This window comes from Lepisosteus oculatus, chromosome 2 (genome assembly GCF_040954835.1).
Source record: "Lepisosteus oculatus isolate fLepOcu1 chromosome 2, fLepOcu1.hap2, whole genome shotgun sequence".
NCBI classification, from domain to species: domain Eukaryota; kingdom Metazoa; phylum Chordata; class Actinopteri; order Semionotiformes; family Lepisosteidae; genus Lepisosteus; species Lepisosteus oculatus.
The window spans coordinates 67,676,400-67,696,704 of record NC_090697.1 but is presented as its reverse complement, the minus strand read 5'-3'; the positions used below and the strand labels follow the sequence as shown (position 1 = coordinate 67,696,704).

The 20,305-nt window shown below is 35.6% G+C and overlaps 1 protein-coding gene across 4 annotated transcripts in view; it reads right to left on the bottom strand.

The window, feature by feature from the left end:
• zmat4b (zinc finger, matrin-type 4b) overlaps positions 1-20,305 on the bottom strand; it is a 130,363-nt gene that overhangs the window by 61,613 nt on the left and 48,445 nt on the right. For 3 of the 4 annotated variants that reach the window (XR_011182874.1, XM_006625361.3, XM_015345661.2), the window contains one exon: positions 18,887-18,976. The exons of the other annotated variant lie outside the window; for it this stretch is intronic. Coding sequence is in view for 2 of the 3 variants with exons in the window: in XM_006625361.3 (XP_006625424.2) it covers positions 18,887-18,976 (90 nt within the window). In the remaining variant the exon portion in view is untranslated. The remainder of the gene's footprint in view (positions 1-18,886; positions 18,977-20,305) is intronic. 4 annotated transcript variants of the gene reach the window in all.

Below are 20,305 nucleotides of genomic sequence, written 5' to 3'. Positions count from 1 at the left end.
CCCACTGGACCATAATTCCGAAGTATAGTGACCAGGGAAACTGTGCTATGAGCTGTGTCTTCCTGTGGATCAGATGTAAAACTGGAGTTCTGACTACATGGTGATTCAAAATTTCACATAACTTTCCAAAAGAGTAGTGGTGTTAATCCTGGTGTCCTGGCTAAATTCCACTCTAGGCTTGTATAATGTTTATTAATTTGGTGAAACACTTTCTCCCACCAAATAAAAAATGATTAATTTTTAATGAACAATGGAAAAATTCCTTCACCTGATACTGTATGTTGTGTAGTAGATTCCGTGATGCATTATGGCTGCCATCCATCACACAGATGGTTACTACAATTCAGTGATGAAGTAGGTTCCTTTCTATGTGTAGGAATATTTCTAAAATTTTATATATGACTGGTTGAAAATCAGTAAATAAATGCAAGCAATTAATTAACTTAATTCAAAACTAAAAACTGTAGGATCTAACAAATTCTAGTTAAAAAATCTGCCTTTGATTGTACTATATAACACAGAATATTGATCACTGATGCTCATGCTGATTGAAGATATTGTACCTCACTGCCTTTTTAATGCAATGTACAATCAAGAACTAATTTTGACAGGATGGATGAAAATGACAGATTGGATGCTGTGTGCAAAGATCTTTAGAATGAACTAACAGACCATACCTGTATATTACGAATATATACAGGTTTTATCTATAAAATACCATGTTTACATGTGATATGAAGTCATATTATTGTTGTGTTATTTATATATTCCAAAATATTTGTTTTGAATACTTCTGTGAAATGTTTGTCTATTAAATAAACTGTACATTCTTGAATAAAATACTTTAAAAAGTACAAAACCACATAAGCTTTTCAAGTGTTTATTTCATGAGCTCATTAATATCAGATTTTATGATGAAGTGAAAAGAACTGGTGTATTATTGTACAGAGAAAGAGGAGTTATCCTGGATAAGGAGACCTGCCACTCAAAACCTCTCATTCAAAGTCTAGGATGATTTGGAGTGACTTTGGGAAGCTTTTGACTTCACATTCTCCCACTTCAGAGAGTCATTGAAAACTCCATTATTATGAAGATGTTTTCTGAGGTATCGCCCATTATTCACAGAACCTATATTTATACCCAGAGAAAAGGATGTAAGAGCTCTTCAAAGAGGCTGGGAATCAGTACTTCATCTTTGGTTCACTTTCACAAAAATAACCAGAACTCTAAAACAATATTTAAATTTAAAACTGTTTGGAAAACTGCCAAGAGGGGTGGTGATGTCACTGTCTACAGAAATACAGTATTTTCTCTTTATGCATAGAGCAAGAAGGCATATTTTGAACAGATATGATGAGAATGCTATGAAAGGCTATGTGTAAAATGAAATGTTTGGTGAAAAGCAGTTTAAATACAATTTCACTAACCCATTTGTGGTTTTGTGTTTGTATGTTAAACTTGTATAGAATAGCAGACTATTTTAACACTTGGGAGGTCAGAATGCGATCTTTAGTTGGGTAGCTTGGCTAGGATATTACTACTATCTGTGCTTAGGAGTAGCTATTAAAACTTTTTCCAAGCTCTTTGGAAACTGAATCATGACTCCTTGTTTTTAACATTCACCATTTGTAACTTTAACTATTACTTATATACCAGTTAATTGTTTTGCATTTATACTTTTGCAGGATGTCTGGTATAGCATCAAGGCTATTATTATCATGCTTAGAATTAAGTGTTCAGCAGGAGTGCAATAACGTTTCTCTAGTGTTGAATGGAAGATCACCCAGACACTGCTCTTTAACTCAGATTCTTAGGAATGGTGGGGAAATGGAACATTTAAAATTAGAATTGTCTGACAGTTTTAACACAAAACAAGATACTGTATTATTTCAACAAGGGTTCAAGACCACAAGTGTCCATATTTTGACACGGCCTTAGTATCCTAACCCTGAACATTGATCAGCCATTTGTGTGTATGATGGTAGATTGATTCATACTGTATATACAGTACAGATTTTCACTCTTGTATTGGTTTTAACACATTTTATGATTATATTAATAATTACATATTGTATTTTTGAATCCATGTGTATCAGTATATATCATCATTGGTCTGATTGACTGATTCATAGTTGTCATGAGTTTAAATAATTATCCTTCTTATTTCGATAAACTGAGTGTTATAAAATTGACAATACAAGATGACAGTGGAAAGACATAAACAACAGTACAAATGATGAGCGACTAAAAGTAATAGTCTCAGAGGCATCTGGGACACGATTAATTTGAGTTCTTAAACATACAACAGTAGTCAATAAAGATTTTATTTGCCTTCTTATACTCCATTAGCTCAACTGGTAAAATAAAACTGATCTTGAATGAGAATCAGTGTTATTCTGTTATTAATGTACATGTCCAAGTGGAAATGTTTTCGTTTGGGTCAGTTGAATGTTTTTACAAAGAAAGAAGCTATTTTTCTTGCCTGCAAGGCAGTTTTCAAATCAAATCAAATTTCCCTGTGGCCTCTTTCATATAAATGGTTTTTCAAATAAAACTAGAGATTATCACTCCCAAATGGTACATAAAAGGCAAAGTATTTATTTTGCAGTGTTTTATGTTTAGAATATTTCTTCTTTTTTATTATACAGTGTTGTACTCATTACTGAGGCATTTCAGTGTTTTTCATCATTCAGCTAATGCCTTTCCTGCTTTAAGATCCCACATACCTAACAGACTGATAGTGCTGTGCATCAGTTAAGCTTATGGTCAATGCAATGAAGCATAAAATTAAATTCAATTCTTGTTCAGCAAAGACAGATCCCTATACCTGAGTCTTTTCAAATCAATATGCTTTGAATTTTGTCTTTCATAAAGTGGGTATCGAAAGTAGAGGTTTGGAGTACTACAGGATTGTAGGTTCAAGCACCCAGTAAAAGGAAAACCTAGAAGGAAAGAGATATTTAATACATTCAGAGACTTCACAATGTTCACAATGAGGTTGGGTTACAAACTTACAGTATGTCCATTACTACTGACGGCTATAGCTGACTATACAAATTGGTTCATTACTTTATGTAAAAGTGATTACATGTTTTATGACTTGCTTAATAATCATTGAGTGATTCATCAGGTGTTGTGCAGTAAAATGGAAAGACGACATGGATATTGTGCTTAAGGCTGGACATTCAATTGGGACCACAAATTTGCAAAGGTGTCTCTGTCAGTTTCAACTGGAGTTTCAATGAGGCAGAAGAAACAGACCTGTTGTTGCACACTCATGTTAGATAGTTGAGCAGAGGCAAAGGTATGTGGTGGTTTCAAAATTTGTCACCTGAAATTGAATAGTTTCTCGTTTCAGAAGATGTGGCTTTTTGAACTTCATATCACAGCACTTGTTAAACACAAAACATTGAGCAAAAATGTTTTCTCATGATTAACTCTGTGACCAACAAATTGCTGTCTTCGTGGCCATAACAACACAAACAGCAGAATATCTAAAATATTATGTCAAAGCTAGATCAGCACTAGAGAGAGAGTGTGTGTGGTTGAACAGCAGCTGATACAATGAACAGGTGCAAAACATTATCTAAGATTTTGACAGACAGTTCCAAGACTTTACTAGAACCCGTAACATTTTTTTACACCAGCAGACATGTTACCTTGCAACTCACAACTACTGTAGCAGCCCACTGAAGCTAAGCAAGTGTGAGCCTGTTCAGTACCTGGATGGGAGATCTCCTGGGAAAAACTAAGGTTGCTGCTGGAAGAGGTGTTTACAAATTGGCTTTATCACTCTGTTCTCCTTCACAATAGAGCATTCTGGCATACTGTGGCTGCCATCGCATCATCCAGGTGGGTGTTGCACATTGGTGGTGGTGGAGGGGAGTCCCAATTTACCTTTGAGTGGTGTGTCCAGAAAAGTGCTATATATTTTTTTATTTTGGTGTGGACATTTTGTCCCATTGTAGCCACTGAACTTTGATGCTGAACAAAGTCTTACAAGACACACGGACACATCTGCAGTAAAAAATAATTGCCTTGGGGGAAACCTTTGTTACCTTATTTTCATATTTGGACATTTTTACTTGATGATAAGTACAATGTTCTTCACTGTATTTATCAGATCCACTTAATTAATGAACCAGGATTCTCTCACATGAAGATGATTCAATTCAAGTACTTGGTCACTCTGACTGATGACCAATTGGATGAATTATTGAGGCCAGGTATTAGCACGCTGTATCTACGTTTTCTAATCTTATGATTTCATTCAACACAAACTGAAGACTTTGGAAAGCATGATAAGCAAAACAAAAAACCCATGTACAGTATGTTGATTTAATAAATAGTCAAGCCTATGAACTCAACATTTGGTTGAAGCATCTTTGGAAGCATAGGTATGTTTTATGAGTACATTTCTACCAACTTTGAACATCTGCTTGCAATTTTTACCCATTTGTCTTGCATTTTGTCTTTCCACAGATTCTCAATTGTATTCCAAATAGGATTTTGACAGGGCCATTCAAGGGTATTTACTTTTTTTATTCTTATGCCACTCCAGTGTAGCTTTGTCCCTATGCTTTGGATCATTGTTCAGCTGAAGACTGAAATAGGTCTGAAGCAGGATTTCCTCTAAAATGTGCCAATAATTTGTTCCATGTTACCATTAGTGTTGAAAGGCTTCCCAGTTCCTGCTGATAAGATGCAACACTTTAAAATAGTGGTGCCACCACCATTCTTGACATTAGGATTGGTTTTGATTGACTATGTTGGGTTTGTGTTAGATGTAACACTTGGTAAAATTTTCCAGTTTTGTCTAGTCTGACTACAAAAAAAACACTTTTCCCAACACATTTGCAGTTTTACTGAGGTACTTGAACCCCATGTGGAATCTGAGACATCTATTTTGTTGAGTGATCATTATATTTTTGATCCATTGACATTCTGTCCCATTTCAGCCTCTAAACTTAGTAACTCTTCTAAAGTAACTGTTGACCTCACGTGCCCAGGAGGAAACTGGTTAGACATACACAAGTTCAGATGGAGGGACAGCCTGATCAAGGCAGTGTCTGAGTGCTTTTCACTACTTAATGAGCAAAAATTGTGTGAAACACTATTATTAAACATAGAGAGATTGCACAATTCATGTAATTTGGTGCACCGAAGACTGGGTTATTGGACACTGTATATCTAAACAAAAATGAAAAAAATAAGGACGTTTTATACAGTATATGAAAGTCTGTGTATGTGGACAAGGGGAAGCTTTTTGAGATGAGTGTAAAAACCTAGATCCCACATCACTAAATTTTGGTGGGCACTCCTGTTCAAGAAGGACAGGAATTTGAGAAAATTAATATGCAGTCCAATACATATGCAGTAAATTTTCATATGCAGTAAATTTTCTGATCATCTTAATTGTTTTTTATTATCAGTTTTTTTAAGACATAATTCGCATTTTTGACATTCACCAACCCAACAATCTTCTACAATCTTCAAGCTTCAACAATAAAGCTACTGTACAAGTCTTTTGGCATACATATACTATATGAAAGTTACACACGTTACTGTACATAAACAGTGCATAAGTTACCATATTGACAAAAATACTGTATTTCATATTTTTGTATAAAGGAAATATTTGACTACTGGTAAAATGCAATGCATTCAAGAGGCATTATCAGCATTTTCTCAAAAACGTTTTACTTAAAATCTCAATTTGCATTTTTTTGCTTTATACAGTACCCTCCAAATAAACAATTGTTTACCAGCTTCACCATTCTTATTTCTCAAACCAGCACTGAAAAGTGAACTGGAAAAAAATATTTTTCTGTTTTGGGTGGGATAACTTGCAAGCTGTATAATATAATGTGGTCTATAAATGTGCATGTCTGTTACAGAAATGCCCTTCTGTAAATCTTTCGTTCATCGATCATACATTTAAGATAGGTACAGTACTTAATCATTTATAAATAAGCCTAAGGAGAAAAAGAAATGTCATGTTATTCTTGTATTTATGAGTTCAGCCTGTTGGGAAAAAATGGGCATCAGAAATATGATAAATGTATTTATTGGCAAGAAGGAGGAACAAGAGTAATCAAGACTCTCAGAATCTCAATGGATCAGTAATAAAAAAAATTAAAAAGGCATATTCTTATTCTTATTCTTAAGGCATATCTTAGTAATATACTACAAACTACCACATTTAGATATTAATTATAGTGCAAACAATACAATCAAACTAAGAATATATGTTGAAAGTAAAAATGTTTTTCATGGGAAACTTCAATTTTCCTTACATAGTCTGGGAAAAACAATAGGAATGTCAAAAATCAGAAACATTTATAGACATAGACATACCATTCTTACTCAGTTTTCAAAACACCCACAAGATGGAATTCTTGCATTGATCTAGTCTTTTCAACAGATCAATACATTTTGCATATACAGTATTTGGACTGTATGAAGAAAATCAAGGTGAACAAACATTAGGGTACTGTATTCCAAATATAATATGCTTTCAAGTACACTTTGAAATCCAGATCAAGAGCTTATACTTTCAGGAAAGCAAACCTGAAAATATAAGAGAGCATGAAAGAAGCAGACATAGTGAATGAATATCTGAATATGAATAATGGAATACAGTAGATAATGGATGGCAACAGTTTAAAAGAGATTCTGCATGGAGCACCGAACACATTTATCCCAAGTGTAAGTAAATCAAATGTCAGAAAGCAGGAGCTTAAAATGTTTTATAATAAACCAATTAAAACAAATGTAAGGAGAAAGAAGGAACTTAATGAAATTATCAAAAAATCCAGTTGAAGAAAAGGAATATGATGAATTGCAAGCACAGGTAAATTAAAGGAAGTTAGAAAATCCAAGAGACAAACTGAAAGGAATATTACAATGGAGGCTAAAATGAATAATAAAATATTTTATTTTCAGAATTGAAACATCAAACACCAGTAAAAGGTGAATTAAAATGTATCTGGACAACTAGACAATGAAAAGGAAATGGCTGATGTATTAAATATTTCACTAAGGTATTGACGGAGGAAAAAAACAAGGCTGAGGAATGACAAAGTTAAAAATATTAAATGTTACCATCAAAGAGGCAAAAATGTTACAGGCGCTAGAGGCACATGACATAAACACAAAGAAACAAGGGCCTCAGTGGCCTCCTCTTATTTGTAATCTTTCTTACAATTTATCTTCTCAAAAGTGACTCATTTTAAGCCATTTTACATGGATTTAACTAGATCTGGTCTACTTTTCTTGTGTATTTCAATTTTGTCCACAATAAATGGTCTTATTACAATAATGAGATAACCTGGATAATGGCTTTCATTATTAAAAGGTCAGTGCCTTTGCTGGTTTGTGTGGAAAATGTCTACTTTTAAGTTCACAAATGACTTATAATGCAGAAATCTATAAAAAGTATAGCATGATACACTATTTTTCATTCACTGTAGACAGTACAAAAACAGGTCTTGCAGACACTATTCTAAAAACTTCATAGTCAATACATCTCCTGCCTCTTGTACTGTACATGTAAGATTCTATAATCTTGTGTACCTTTTCATATTTTTGGGATAAATTTGAAGATATGTGATTGTCTTGGAAACAATATGATGTGGTTAGCCCAATGAGATCACTGATTCTGGTTTCAAGCCCTCTTACTTTCAAGGACTTCATATCAGAAAACAAAATGCCTGAAAAAATCAGAGGGCTTCAGTAACATAATCTGGCTCTTCCTGCAAACCCTCGCACAGAGCTCCTTGGAGAGTCACAATTTCATATTTATAAATATGAAAACAAAGGTCAGGATGTGAATAAGTACACAAGAACTTAGAATTTTAAATCTAGTCAGGTACTTTGCAATGACATTTAAAGCTTTTTGGAAATGGGTCTACTAGACCTTTAACAGACACCATCAGAAATATACTGAATGGAGACATCAATCCAATTTTACCTTTTTAAAAAGTTTTTACTGAAATTAGAAAAAAAGTTAACACTTTTATGTGAATAGGAAATCACATATACTTTTTGGAATATAAAAAACTATGAAAAGACACCACACAGCATGCCTGAGGCTACTAGCACCTAATTTTGTTTGGCTGGGATGTTATTTGGTATAACACCAGTACACTCCAACCCCCACATCATCTTATCAGAATATTATACACACAGATTGTATTTAAAATAATTATTTTACTCACCAAATTCTCTCATTAAAGTACCTGTGACCTTCCCCACTTATTCCCTTAAAATCAGGGCCTGATACCATAGTCAGCACTACTAACTGATGTTGTGAGGAACTGAGACTGCATAAGAGACTGTTTCTGTTTTCTTTTCAGTTTCACATAATTAGAGTGATCTGAAGCAGCAACAAAGAAGGAAAGCAGAGCCCATGGAGGCAACACTCTACCTTATTGCAGCCAGATGGGGGTTAGCTGACTGTTTTATGTTCTGCAAATATTATCATTTCTACCAGCTCTGCCAAGATGATGAGACAGAAGGTGAGCTGAAAGCAGCTGGCACCAAAAAAACAAGTCTCCTGCTTTATTCTTCTCTGTTTTAAGTGTTTTTGTTCTGTTTACAGTGCCTGCTGACAGCTGACAGCCAGCTTTCTCACATTCAAATCCTGATGTGCCACAATGTCCTTTGGCTTTGCTCAACACTCACAATTGATAAACTAGAAAATAATATTGCTATTTAGCCTAACAATGTCTTAAAACTATGCCTAAGCTATACTTCTGGTGAACTCTGTCTTTGAAATCAAATAGTTATTAAATATGTTCAGAGAAGATAACTATTATTTCCATTAAGGATCAACACCCACTGGAGTTGTATTTAAATATTAATTCCAAAATATCAGTATTTGAAGCTTATTAAAATAGCAATTCCACACTGCTTTCAAAAGGACCCAAGGTCAGTTGAATTTGAATAAAGCAACATCTTTAGAATACACTTACATGCACTAATGTCAGTGGAACTGAATCCAGCTAACAATAGGTACCTTTGAAAACAGTGTTCAAGTGCCAGTAGTTTACTCAGAATACTTTAGGATCTGTTATGACTGTAACATTGGGCAGACTGAAGAAAGCATAGCAATATTTTTACCAATAATACTGCATTGCAAGTTTTACTTTTTGAAGGACTTATATACAATGTGTGCTAAGAGACCTCTGCACCATGCTAAGCATGTTGTGCTAAGAGACCTCTGCAAAACACCTAGTGTTATCACTTCTGCACTGACCCATCTTGTCACTGAATAGGATATTTAATGGAAGCGTAAAGAATCACGCTAACTGAGATGATGCAAAAGTGCAGCTATGCATTCTGCTCATGTCTTAATTGATTTAGTCTTACATTTAAACTACTGAAGCTGACCTTTGATGTTAGTTGCAACCAGTCATTCTGATACTCAGGTGTAGAAAGCTATCTGAGACAAAACCGAATATTGACAAGGACTAAAGATTCCTTTGTGCTACATGATCATATGCTTTTTAAGTGAACAGGTTATCATGTTAACTTTCACAGGATTGATTTTACACAGCTGTCAGTTCATATTAGTTCTGCCACAACAAAACACAGCACTTGGCAACATACTAATTCAAACCCCACGGCACTTCTTTTATTTTTAGTTCCTACCACCAGGCAACCATAGAACACTCAAGCCCTTATAGACCTGTAATGCTAAGCACAATCAAATACACAGTATGGCAATGGTAGGATGCGCCGTCGTTTCAATTAGATAAAAAACAGAGATCCTGTGAAATATATGCATATTGAAGAATCCACAGAATTCTTCAAAAGAGCAAGATCTTTCCTAGAACACCATCTACTTTAGCAAAAGACAATAAAAGTAAATAATTTGAAATGAATAAACAGAATAATCAGAACACTTTTAAATGTATTATACAGAAGCTCCTAAAACACATGGATTGAATTATTCTTTCCTGTAAGATTTACCAATTCTGCATGTTTCATCATTCAGTAAGATTGCTAAGGATCATCTTAAGTCAACTGGGACAGGGCAGTTCTTGTGTTTCCCATCAATAGAACACCCTTCTAATTAGCATCAGGAAAACTGATGTCTACCAAGATCTATCATGTATGGGCAACCCCAGATCTTGTGGTTTTTATGAGTATATTTTAATTAGTAAGACCCACAACACAGGTATTTTGGCTATGTATTATTTAATTAATTTGTTTAATTTAGTAATGGTGAGAATGGAGGGAAACCCAGAAACCCCCAGGCCCATGAAGGCCCTGGTCTAGATTATTTGAAAACTATCTGCGTTTTTCTAACTGGGTTGTAAAAGGAGTTTTGAGATCTATTATTTCTGTATAGTTTTGTGTACAACTCTGGCCTGCCTTGGTGAGAAGCAGCCTATGTCAGAGAAGGACATGTTGCATGCTCTCTGATGCAGTCCTTTGTGGATAGTTGCTAGTGCTGGAGAGTACTAAATGGAGTTCACGGATTAATGATGGTTATGTGGAGGTAAATGCTGCTCAGGAAAACTGGGAAGTAGGACAGAAAAACCTACTTATCTAAACTGGAACACCAAGGTCACAGGGGATTTTTAAATCAGAGATGGGGGGGGTTATCTGTTGTTTTGATTTTCCTTTATTTATACCACAGCTTCTGAAAGAAACAGAAAAAAAATATTCAGAGAACCAAATGAATGGCCTTTGAATGACTTTGATCTGGAAAATAAGTGCTTGTTTCCTTTATATGATTTGTTCTTTTAAAAAAGACTGATGAATTCTTTTGAAATGTGAAGAATTTCAGCATGCTCCCTTTCTTTTGTGTTCAGTATAAGGAAGGAAAGTACAATCATTTATTGCATTATTGCATTTAATCTGAGCCCGCTGTTGCTTTCTGCAAATGTGATCCTCAGCAGCAAGACTGTTTTACAAGGCCTTTGCAAAAATAAATGCCCTTTCCAATTTACAGTGCTATCTGAGATTGGGAGTCCTCAACAAGGCAAGGTGGGGAGGCCAAAAGAGAAGGCTTGGTGTTCAACAGTGGTGGTGGAAGAGGTCTTCAGTTTCTCTACTGAGTTGTACATTACGTCATGCACACAGATGCTAGGGAGTTTTCAACTGTCCTTGGGGGCCTTTTTCCTATTACTACAAAATGTCAGAAGCTAATTTGTACAACACAGATGGACAGGGCAGCCTCCTCTTGCACTACAGTACACTTATTGACTGACATGGGATAACGCAGCATGGAAAACTAGTTTGTGGCATGTTTCCGACACCCAGCGACTTGTCCTGGTGACAGGACACTTAGGCATTTACAGTTGGGATGATCTTGCATTCATACTGCATTGCCATCCAAAAAAGAACATGCATATTCTGTATAGCAGCTAACTGTGGTATTTTTTAATGCACATTAACTATAATTCTACCCCTGAGGTACAGTACATACAAGTACTGTACGGTGTAAATGATTATGGTAGCCCAGGGTCCTCCTACTTGTCTCTGTATTCCAATTCTTCAGACATTGAGAAATATCCCTCTCCCTACAAACATTATCTCCTGATCTATGTTTATACTGTAGTTCATATTCCTTGTGTTCTTAATCATATAGTATAATCATGAATGTTTCTAATCCTCTTAAATTCTGGAAAACTGCCATTTTATCAGCCCACAAAGAACAAAAAAGAAAAGAAAACCTATGCAGTTCAGTTAAATACTAAATGCACATCCTGCTTTGGTCCTTTTCAATGTCTGATCATATTTCAAGAACCAGAACTGGCCACTGGTGATGCAGTTCTACCAATGCATTTGCTGATGTGCCCGTATTTTGACACTCTTATCAGTTCCAAAAGCATTAGCAGGGTTCACACAATACTGATTATTCCTGACAGAGACTCAGGCGGCAGGAGTTGTACGTGGTGCTTTGATCTGTACACTATATTCTAAGAGGTAGTGTACTGGAAAAATAATTACCTCCACCCCACTATATCCCCCAATCTCAGTTTAGAAAACAGCTGATTTACTGCTTGGCTGAAGTACATCTAAAGCAAAATTAATTTTGTCATATGCAAACCTAATTATTCTAGGTTTAAACGTACAGTAAGACCAAGTACACACTTTTGTTACTACTTGTAATGATCTGATGAGCCATCTTTTAAACAGAATTTGAGAAAGCAAATGAAACAAATGAATATTTAATTAACTGACACTGGAGGAAAATAGGGTTCTCTGCCTGGGGTCATGTCTCAAGGACTTTGCAATAATTGTCTCATTATGTGAAATATTTCTAAAAAAGGACTACTTGTTAGATGATCTTTAGAACTGTGTGTGAGCTATATCACTCCCAGCAGGGTACTATTTTATAACCTAAAAATAATAGAAATCTATTTTCATTATAATTAAAAAATATAATTGTAAAGTTTATGCAGCTGTCTTACACATTTGTTATTACTGTAAGGCATATGGCCGACAGGTACTGTGTAAAAGCCGGATTACCAGAGCCGCCCTTCCCTGTAATAGCAGGACCACAGCCCCTGAGCTGTAGAGAGGTCTCTCTTTAGCTCACCGGGCTGGGTCCCTGTTGAGTGACACGGGAGTCCCGGGTTCGAGCCCCCTACGGTGCGGGGCCGACCCTAGGCGGGCAAGGGCGCCCACCTGAACCCCCATTGCGTTACATTATTTACTGTATCACAAGCACTTAATTTCCAATTGTTATCTTGGATCACTAATTCATTCTTCAAAGTAGTCCTGTGGGTATACTTTGTCTATATCTTTGAGGATTCTGAAGACTTCAGTCTGTGTACAACACTTTTGTGCATTGTACCTTTCAAAACAGGACGTACAACGGCTTCTCTTTGTTATGAAGTTTAAGGCTGTAATTTATTTTTCTTTTTTTATGTGATGAACAAAGAAGAACATAATATTCTAAATTAGGTCTCATTATCTAAACTTGCATGATTTTCTTTTATTTTAAGCATAAAGTTGTATATACAAGCTACATGTAGAAACTACAGGCTATATACTGTACAATCATGCACAAATCACAAAAAAAACAAAACCTTGGTAGTGTAAAGTTTTGATTTCAGCCTTGAAACAGAATTATTAATTAAAATAATGACTGGGATCAAACAAAATAATGAGTGTTATCAAGGAAGGAAGAAATGAGGGATCATTAGATCTAATAGCACAGAGAAGTACAATGATGGGTACCTGTCATCTGAACAAAGTGTTAAAGGAAGGAATGACATGATAGTGGGCATTAATCATTTCAGTGAATTAAAAAAGCAGAAAAGAAAGTGAATAGATCTGTGTGAGAAAATTGTGATATTCATTCAACAACACAGTGGAAAGCAGGAACAGCCTGGTTAATCTGACTACCTCTGAATGCTTAATCCACCCAATTAGAAAAGCAATTGTAAAGCAACCTAAAACAAGATGCTATTTTTGATATACTGTACATGGCAGTCCTACAACATCAAGGCATGGAGAACTACTGGATAAGTGGAGTTAAATAGAATGACATACAGTGCATTTAGAAAATCTGCTAAAAGACATACTGTATCCGGTATGAAGCAATATGTACCTGAAATAGAATTAAACGCATAAATGACCAGCCCTAATGTTTAAATGAATTTCAATACGTTTTTAATTATTTTCTTAATACCGCAATTCATAGTTTAAACTTCATTTCAGGATATTTTGCTTTATATTTTAGTTCTATTTCTCTCCGTGTTAAATCAGTGTGCCTCTCACGACGCTAATCTTCTATGCAAGATAATGTCCTGCCTCAGACAGTGCAAACAAAACATTTTGCAAATGAAGTAGCACTGAAACTGTACAGAATAACATTTTTGTCTGTACATAAACAGAATACAAACAGTGCTGTGAAGCCTTAAGAACAGAATCGCAGTATACCACATTCTGTGTCCTGCAGCTGTAGGTGGATGGTGAGTTTTAATTTCACCCCAACAGAAGCTGTCAGCAGTAGCTCCTGCACTGCTCTGATAAACTCTAATCGCTCCCAAAGACTTCTGACAGACGATAGAGCAGATAGAGCAAGAAAAATCTCCAGTTACTTCAGTTTTTTCACCATGTGTACGAAGCATTCATGGAGGGGAAACCTCCTTGACTGACAGATGCCAAAGATAGTGTAATTAAAGTAAAAACCCCAGCTTACACAAGCTGACATTGAAACACTTTCTTCTTCCAGCAACAGTATAACCCAGATCTAGTTATTCCCTTTATAAATCTTTCTGTGAAGATATGGTTGCTTTGTACAAACAATAAGAACAAGAAGAAAATGTTAAAAAATATTTCTGAAGGAGACATTATTTCAAAGTGTTCATTATCAACTGGTATCTTTTAGGCTTTCCACATATTTCCTAGCTAATTGGGTGATTTTCAAAGCCTTTCACTCCTGGGGATAAAACTTCTGCACATTATGTGAAAGTAACTGTAACATTTTAAAAGACCAAATATAGCAAGAGACATACAGGTGTAGCAAAATTTTTTTCTCAATTAAGTATGGTTTTGGAAAATAAACAGATGTTTTTTTTTCGTTTTTCAAAAGGGGAAATGCATTTCACACTTCAACCAAAAGCCTTTCTGTAGATATTAAAGGTCTTCAGTCTAACAGCGATGTGATGGCAGTAAGTTCTATTCCTCTTTTTTAACATAATAAACAGAAATATCATAAACCGGCACCTAAGCTTTAATGCAAATGTTTGTTTGCAAACAACACAAGAACAAAAATAAAGTAATGACTTCACAATGAAACATAAAAATATAGTCTTTAACATTACGATTAACACTGATATGAAAGCTGTAATATTATAACATGTTATCTTATTTTATTATATATTATTTAATACATGATATGTCACGAACATTTGTATTAAAATGTTTGAAATTTTTACCGGACAAAATTTTTAAATGTAGAAATAAGGGGACATTTTAATGCAGATATTTCTACTTCATGTTCCACTAACTCAATACTCATTGACTTGATGACCACACCTTTATTTTGTCCTTGCACTCTGACCTTAGCATTTCTGGAATCATTCTTTCAACAGTGTGGACATGTCCGTCTAGTTATTCTTTTAGTTACCTTACTGGGAGTCTCCTTCCCTTCACCTCTTCACAGGTGTTCCACAAGCATCAGTACTAGGACCCATTCTTTTTTATTTTTACCTCCCAAATTCTGGGTTCTCTTATTTCTTTCTCCTACTACTACCCTGTTGATGCAGCCCAGATCATTCTTTCATTCTCATCTAATGGCAGTGAAATGTCTTCCTGAATGCCAGTCATCTGCTCTGGGAGCACTGTCATCCTCAAGCTTACATATCTCTTTTGTCACCATATTCTGATTTCTCTTTATTACTACTGCATTCTCATCCTTTCGCACCTCTACCGACACTGGTGTAGTTTTTCATCCACCTTTTCTACTCGTACCATAAAATTTCTTTAACCCTGATATCTTTTTTCAAATCAAGATTTGCCCTTTTTAAAGAACATGTTTTAAGTTGGAATATTCCATGCCCATCACTGTTGAAAGGTGTTTCGATTACATAAAACCTTCACTCTGCAGTTAAAAATGACTTTTTAGCGATAGGAATACACAGGAAAATAGGCCTTTAATAGGCATTTGTGTTTGGCCTATACACAACTATTTGTGCAGTAAGTACTGGTAAAAAATAATAACAGCTTACTAAAGATTTTCTCCTTTGTTTACTACTGAGGTGTACACTTTATACATACAATACATACAACACACAGCCGGCAGAGGAATCCTACTCCGATAGACTCCTGAGCAAGACCCTTAACCCCAACTGCTCCAGGGGCGCCGTACAATGGCTGACCCTGCGCTCTGACCCCAGGCTCTCTCCCTGTCTGTGTGTCTCATGGAGAGCAAGCTGGGATATGCGAAAAGATAATTCCTAATGCAAGAAATTGTAAAGGATAAATAAAGTGATGTTATTATTATAATTATTATTATTATTATTATTATTAAAGGGGAACTGCACTGCAGTTTTATATTTCGGAGGTTCGAAAGAATCAGCTTTGATGAGTGCATTTCAAACCACATTAAAAGAAAAATGTACACAGTATCTTGTACAGCCTCCAATTAACATCAGAAAATCAGCAAAATTTCCAGGTGTGCGCAGCCATGCGTGCCATGTTCTGTGAATCAGAATGAGGCAACAAAACTTCTGGTGACGTGATGAGGCCTTTTGATTTTGTAAACAAGCAGGCTTGTGAATACATCTCTTTCAATCCAATAGAAATATTGCTCTCGACTTCCAGATGTTTTTGCAAACAAATACTACTTATGTGTTAACTCTGCATGCAGATCATGTTGGAACATTTCTGCGAAGAAATGTCTGCTGCACAACCTGTACTTATTTCCTCGTACATCACATTACATTAGTCATTATGGTAACTAGTGAGCAGGAAGGGCCGCTTCATGTCACAATTTGTGGGAACTTTAATGAGAGTTTGTGACAACAAGGTGACTTACAGTACTTTCATGCAGTTCATGATTTTGTGATTAATTTGAAATTTGTTCATTTTTCTATAACGTCAATGAATTTATTTTGCTATTGAGATTTAATAACCTGTCTGACAAATTGGGAATGAAGTTCCCTTTAACCTAGACAAACAAGAGATCCTCCTTACTGTTTACCATTATCTTTTTTAAATTTTAACACGAAATGAAACTTGCTTACAACTATCAATTCTAGTAGACTGCTTTTGGGGTACACCCCAGACTTGAGGGCCCTTTGCTTTACTAGTCTCGATCACTACTGAAATACATCCTGTATATGAAGACTGCAGACCACCAATGCAAATCATGGCCTTTCAGCTCTGGAAACATCAGTGCTTAGAACACAAGGTGAGACAAGAAAAGTCATAATGACTCATCTTTTGAATTGCACAGCATCTCCCAGATTTAACCTTCATGCAAGATCTATTTAATTACAATGTATATTTTCTAACAAAGACCACTTGCATCCTTGTTCTCCTGAATAATCCTTAGTCAGGATAGACTTTTATTATTTTGCAGTTATTTACCAAGAAATGGCAGTGGTACATAATTGCTGAATTGCTGCTGTCAGGAGAATCTCAAAGATTAAAGGAATAAGATGTATTCACATTATGCTCTTTTCATTTGTCAAAAACAAATTTTGACAACTATTATTTGATTTGATTTTCTGAAAAGTTCAAGGGTCTATAAATAGAATACAGTACACTCCTGAATGTAGTTTAGGTCACAAAAGGCTGTATTTGCCCAGATTGTACATTTGATAGTAACTGGCTATCAGAATATTTTTTGTTCCATTATTTTCAAAAACATTTTTATAGCATTCGACTTTTAAACTGTTGACCAATACCATTCCTACCATTTATAGAAAATGGTTTCTGATCCAGGCATTTAATAATTGCTCTGTATATAAATAGTTAATCCATTTTAATAACAAAGAATATATATTTTTTCCAAATCTTTTATGACAACTTACACAAAAATCTTAAGTGGATATATTGTCTTCAACTGAAAAATAGTGTACTTTCATTACTTGGATGAAATTTCAAAGCATACTTATGGGATCTGCCTCTGAGTCACTCAATACTCATCTCCTTCTGGACTTGAGTGCAGCTTTTGATATGTCAATTACAGCATAAACCATATAGCTAGTCCTTCCCGCATTCAGTTGTGTCTTATTTGGCTACCAGAAGTCATCTAAAAAATCTTGAATGATTTCCATCTTGAGCTGTCCAGGTACTCAGCAAAATCCACAAGACTCCTTTGTGCCGAGACCTTTATTATCTAGTGTTTACATGTTACCTCTGAACATCTGGTCTGATCATTAACCATCAGGGACTTGGGTTTGTGTAATAATGATGACACTCAGATTTATTTGCTGACTAAATGAGACACTACTCTTTTGGTTTCTGGATTTTTCATGTGTCTGACATTAAGATATGGATGCAAGATAGTTTTCTGAAGTGAATCTTGTGACAAGACTGAGCCAATACTTATACTGTAGGTCTGAGCATCAGCTTTGCAAAGTTGGTGACTTCATTGTTGTTATTGAAGATAAAGCCTTGATGAAAGATAGTGGATATCATGAATGTCACAAGGGTACCTTTTTCCATACAGTATGTAGAACAATGCTCAGTTAGGGCCTTTACTCTATTTGCTGCTGAAATATCTCTGCCCTGTTTCACTAGGATGAGACTACTGCATCATCTTACTTTCTGAGGTAACTACTAAGGTGGTAATTAAACTACAATATGGACAGAACTCTGTAGGTTATGAGCCAACTAAACCTATGAAACCTATGCCCTCAGGCCACAGACGTGGGGCGACCTGGTGGGTAGGTGGGTCTCAGGACATCCGAATCCCCAATGCTGAGCGAGGAGGAAAGCGTGACCCGGAAATATATAGCCCCAGACCGAGACACACCGAAAGGACAAACAAAGCACAGGAAACTAGGGACAGGACAGACTAGGAGCACCCTCTAGCTATAGAGGGCGTGACAATAACTCCTACCCTATGTACAGTAATTGCACACTGCCTAAGGACTTTGTTTTTCCTGGTCATAGTCCTGAAGAGGAACAGCCTTCACTTGGCAGCAGATTCTTATCTTGTCCTGCACAACATCTGAGGAAGAGGAACTCGCAACAAGATTTTCTATCTTAATTGGGCTATTTAGTGATGCGTTTTCATTTTCTTTTCACTTCGGTTTGTGTATAGTATGTGTACTGCTGTGAGGGGATTAAGGTTTCTTAAAAAGAGCTCATAAATTAAATTTTGTTTTCTTAATATTAATACACACATACTGTATTACAGTATATACTTATGCAGGAGATCATTTAAAGAAATACATTTGCTTACATTGTCTGTCCTGAGTTTCTTGGCCGGACATCCTCCATCTATCGGATGCAGCATGTAATACAAGCGAACTTTATTTGCATGTTTTCGGCTCTAGAAGAAAAAAAGAAGAAAGGATATTCACTGAATAGGTTTTGGAGCAATATCCGAAGAGTTTTTGGAACGCTGAACAAATGAAATGGTTGATGGAAATCAAGGAAGACCCCTAAAGTATTATTTGTTATGAAAACACATTTAAACAAGGTATCCAGACATGTTGTTAAAATAATACCCTGGTTACTTTCTTTCTGGAAATCCATGGATTAAAAATGCAACAGAGTTTTCATTCCTTATTTTCAAATACAATGTTTGTGGCAGGAACAAACACAGGCTATGAATGAGCTCACTTATTAAAATTTACTGTATTTATCCATTCCATTTTTAGCCACTTCATCAAATACCTGTTCATTGGAGAGCTCAAGGCAGGATACATCCTGGATAGGCCAAATGACCTACTCTCGATTGTAATTGTTCTTATTGTTCTTATGAGTGTAACATTCTCCCAATCTCGTCTTTACCATGATTGTAAGGTGCCCTAAGGATGGTACCATTGATTAGACTGTTTCATACTTTCAAATGTATACACTCGCTCAAGTCTGGATGTGCAATGTGATTCTGGTGGCAGTTATTTTAATTTAGACCTCTTATTTTCCATAGAATCTAGACATAAAATATTTTCTGATTGTGTTTCTTAACTTGGCACTGTAATACTAAAACACTGAGTTGTACAGCTGATGGATACTTTAAAGTCTCAAACGCCACTGTAACCACGTGCAATGGGTTACTGGAATGTGTTGACAAGAGTCGAGTACAGTAACTTACTGAGTAAAGGAGTACTCATTGATAGATTGACAATAGTTAAATAGTGAAAGTGCACTGTGTTAAATGTACTTTAAGAATGTTATGGTCACCTAATAAGAAATAAAAAAAATATCACACAGCTGCTAATTTATCTTTGAAACCTCAGCCAAACTAAATTTGAAGCAATTTTACATCTAAGAAAAGGCAGAAAGAATGGGGCATAAGAAATGTGCTATATAACCAAGTGAATACATAAAAACACAACACTTGTCTTAAGGTAATGGACAGAGACACAGCAATCTACAAGGCCATAAAACAAACCTGAAATTGCAGTTTTTTAAGATCAAAAGAATGGACTTCTTAATTTAATACATCTACAATTGAGCCTATCTTTATAAATTCAAGGCCACAAAGTGATTCAAATGACACTGTCTCAAGCAAAGCAGTATAAGTTAGCATTCAAACGACAGAGACAAGAGACGTGCCGAAGAGTTCATTGCTGTTTAGCACGATTCATATTGTCTTTAAGAGGTGAAGGATTTTTCGCAAATCCTTTTTGACATGCTGCTTTTCAGTGCCCAG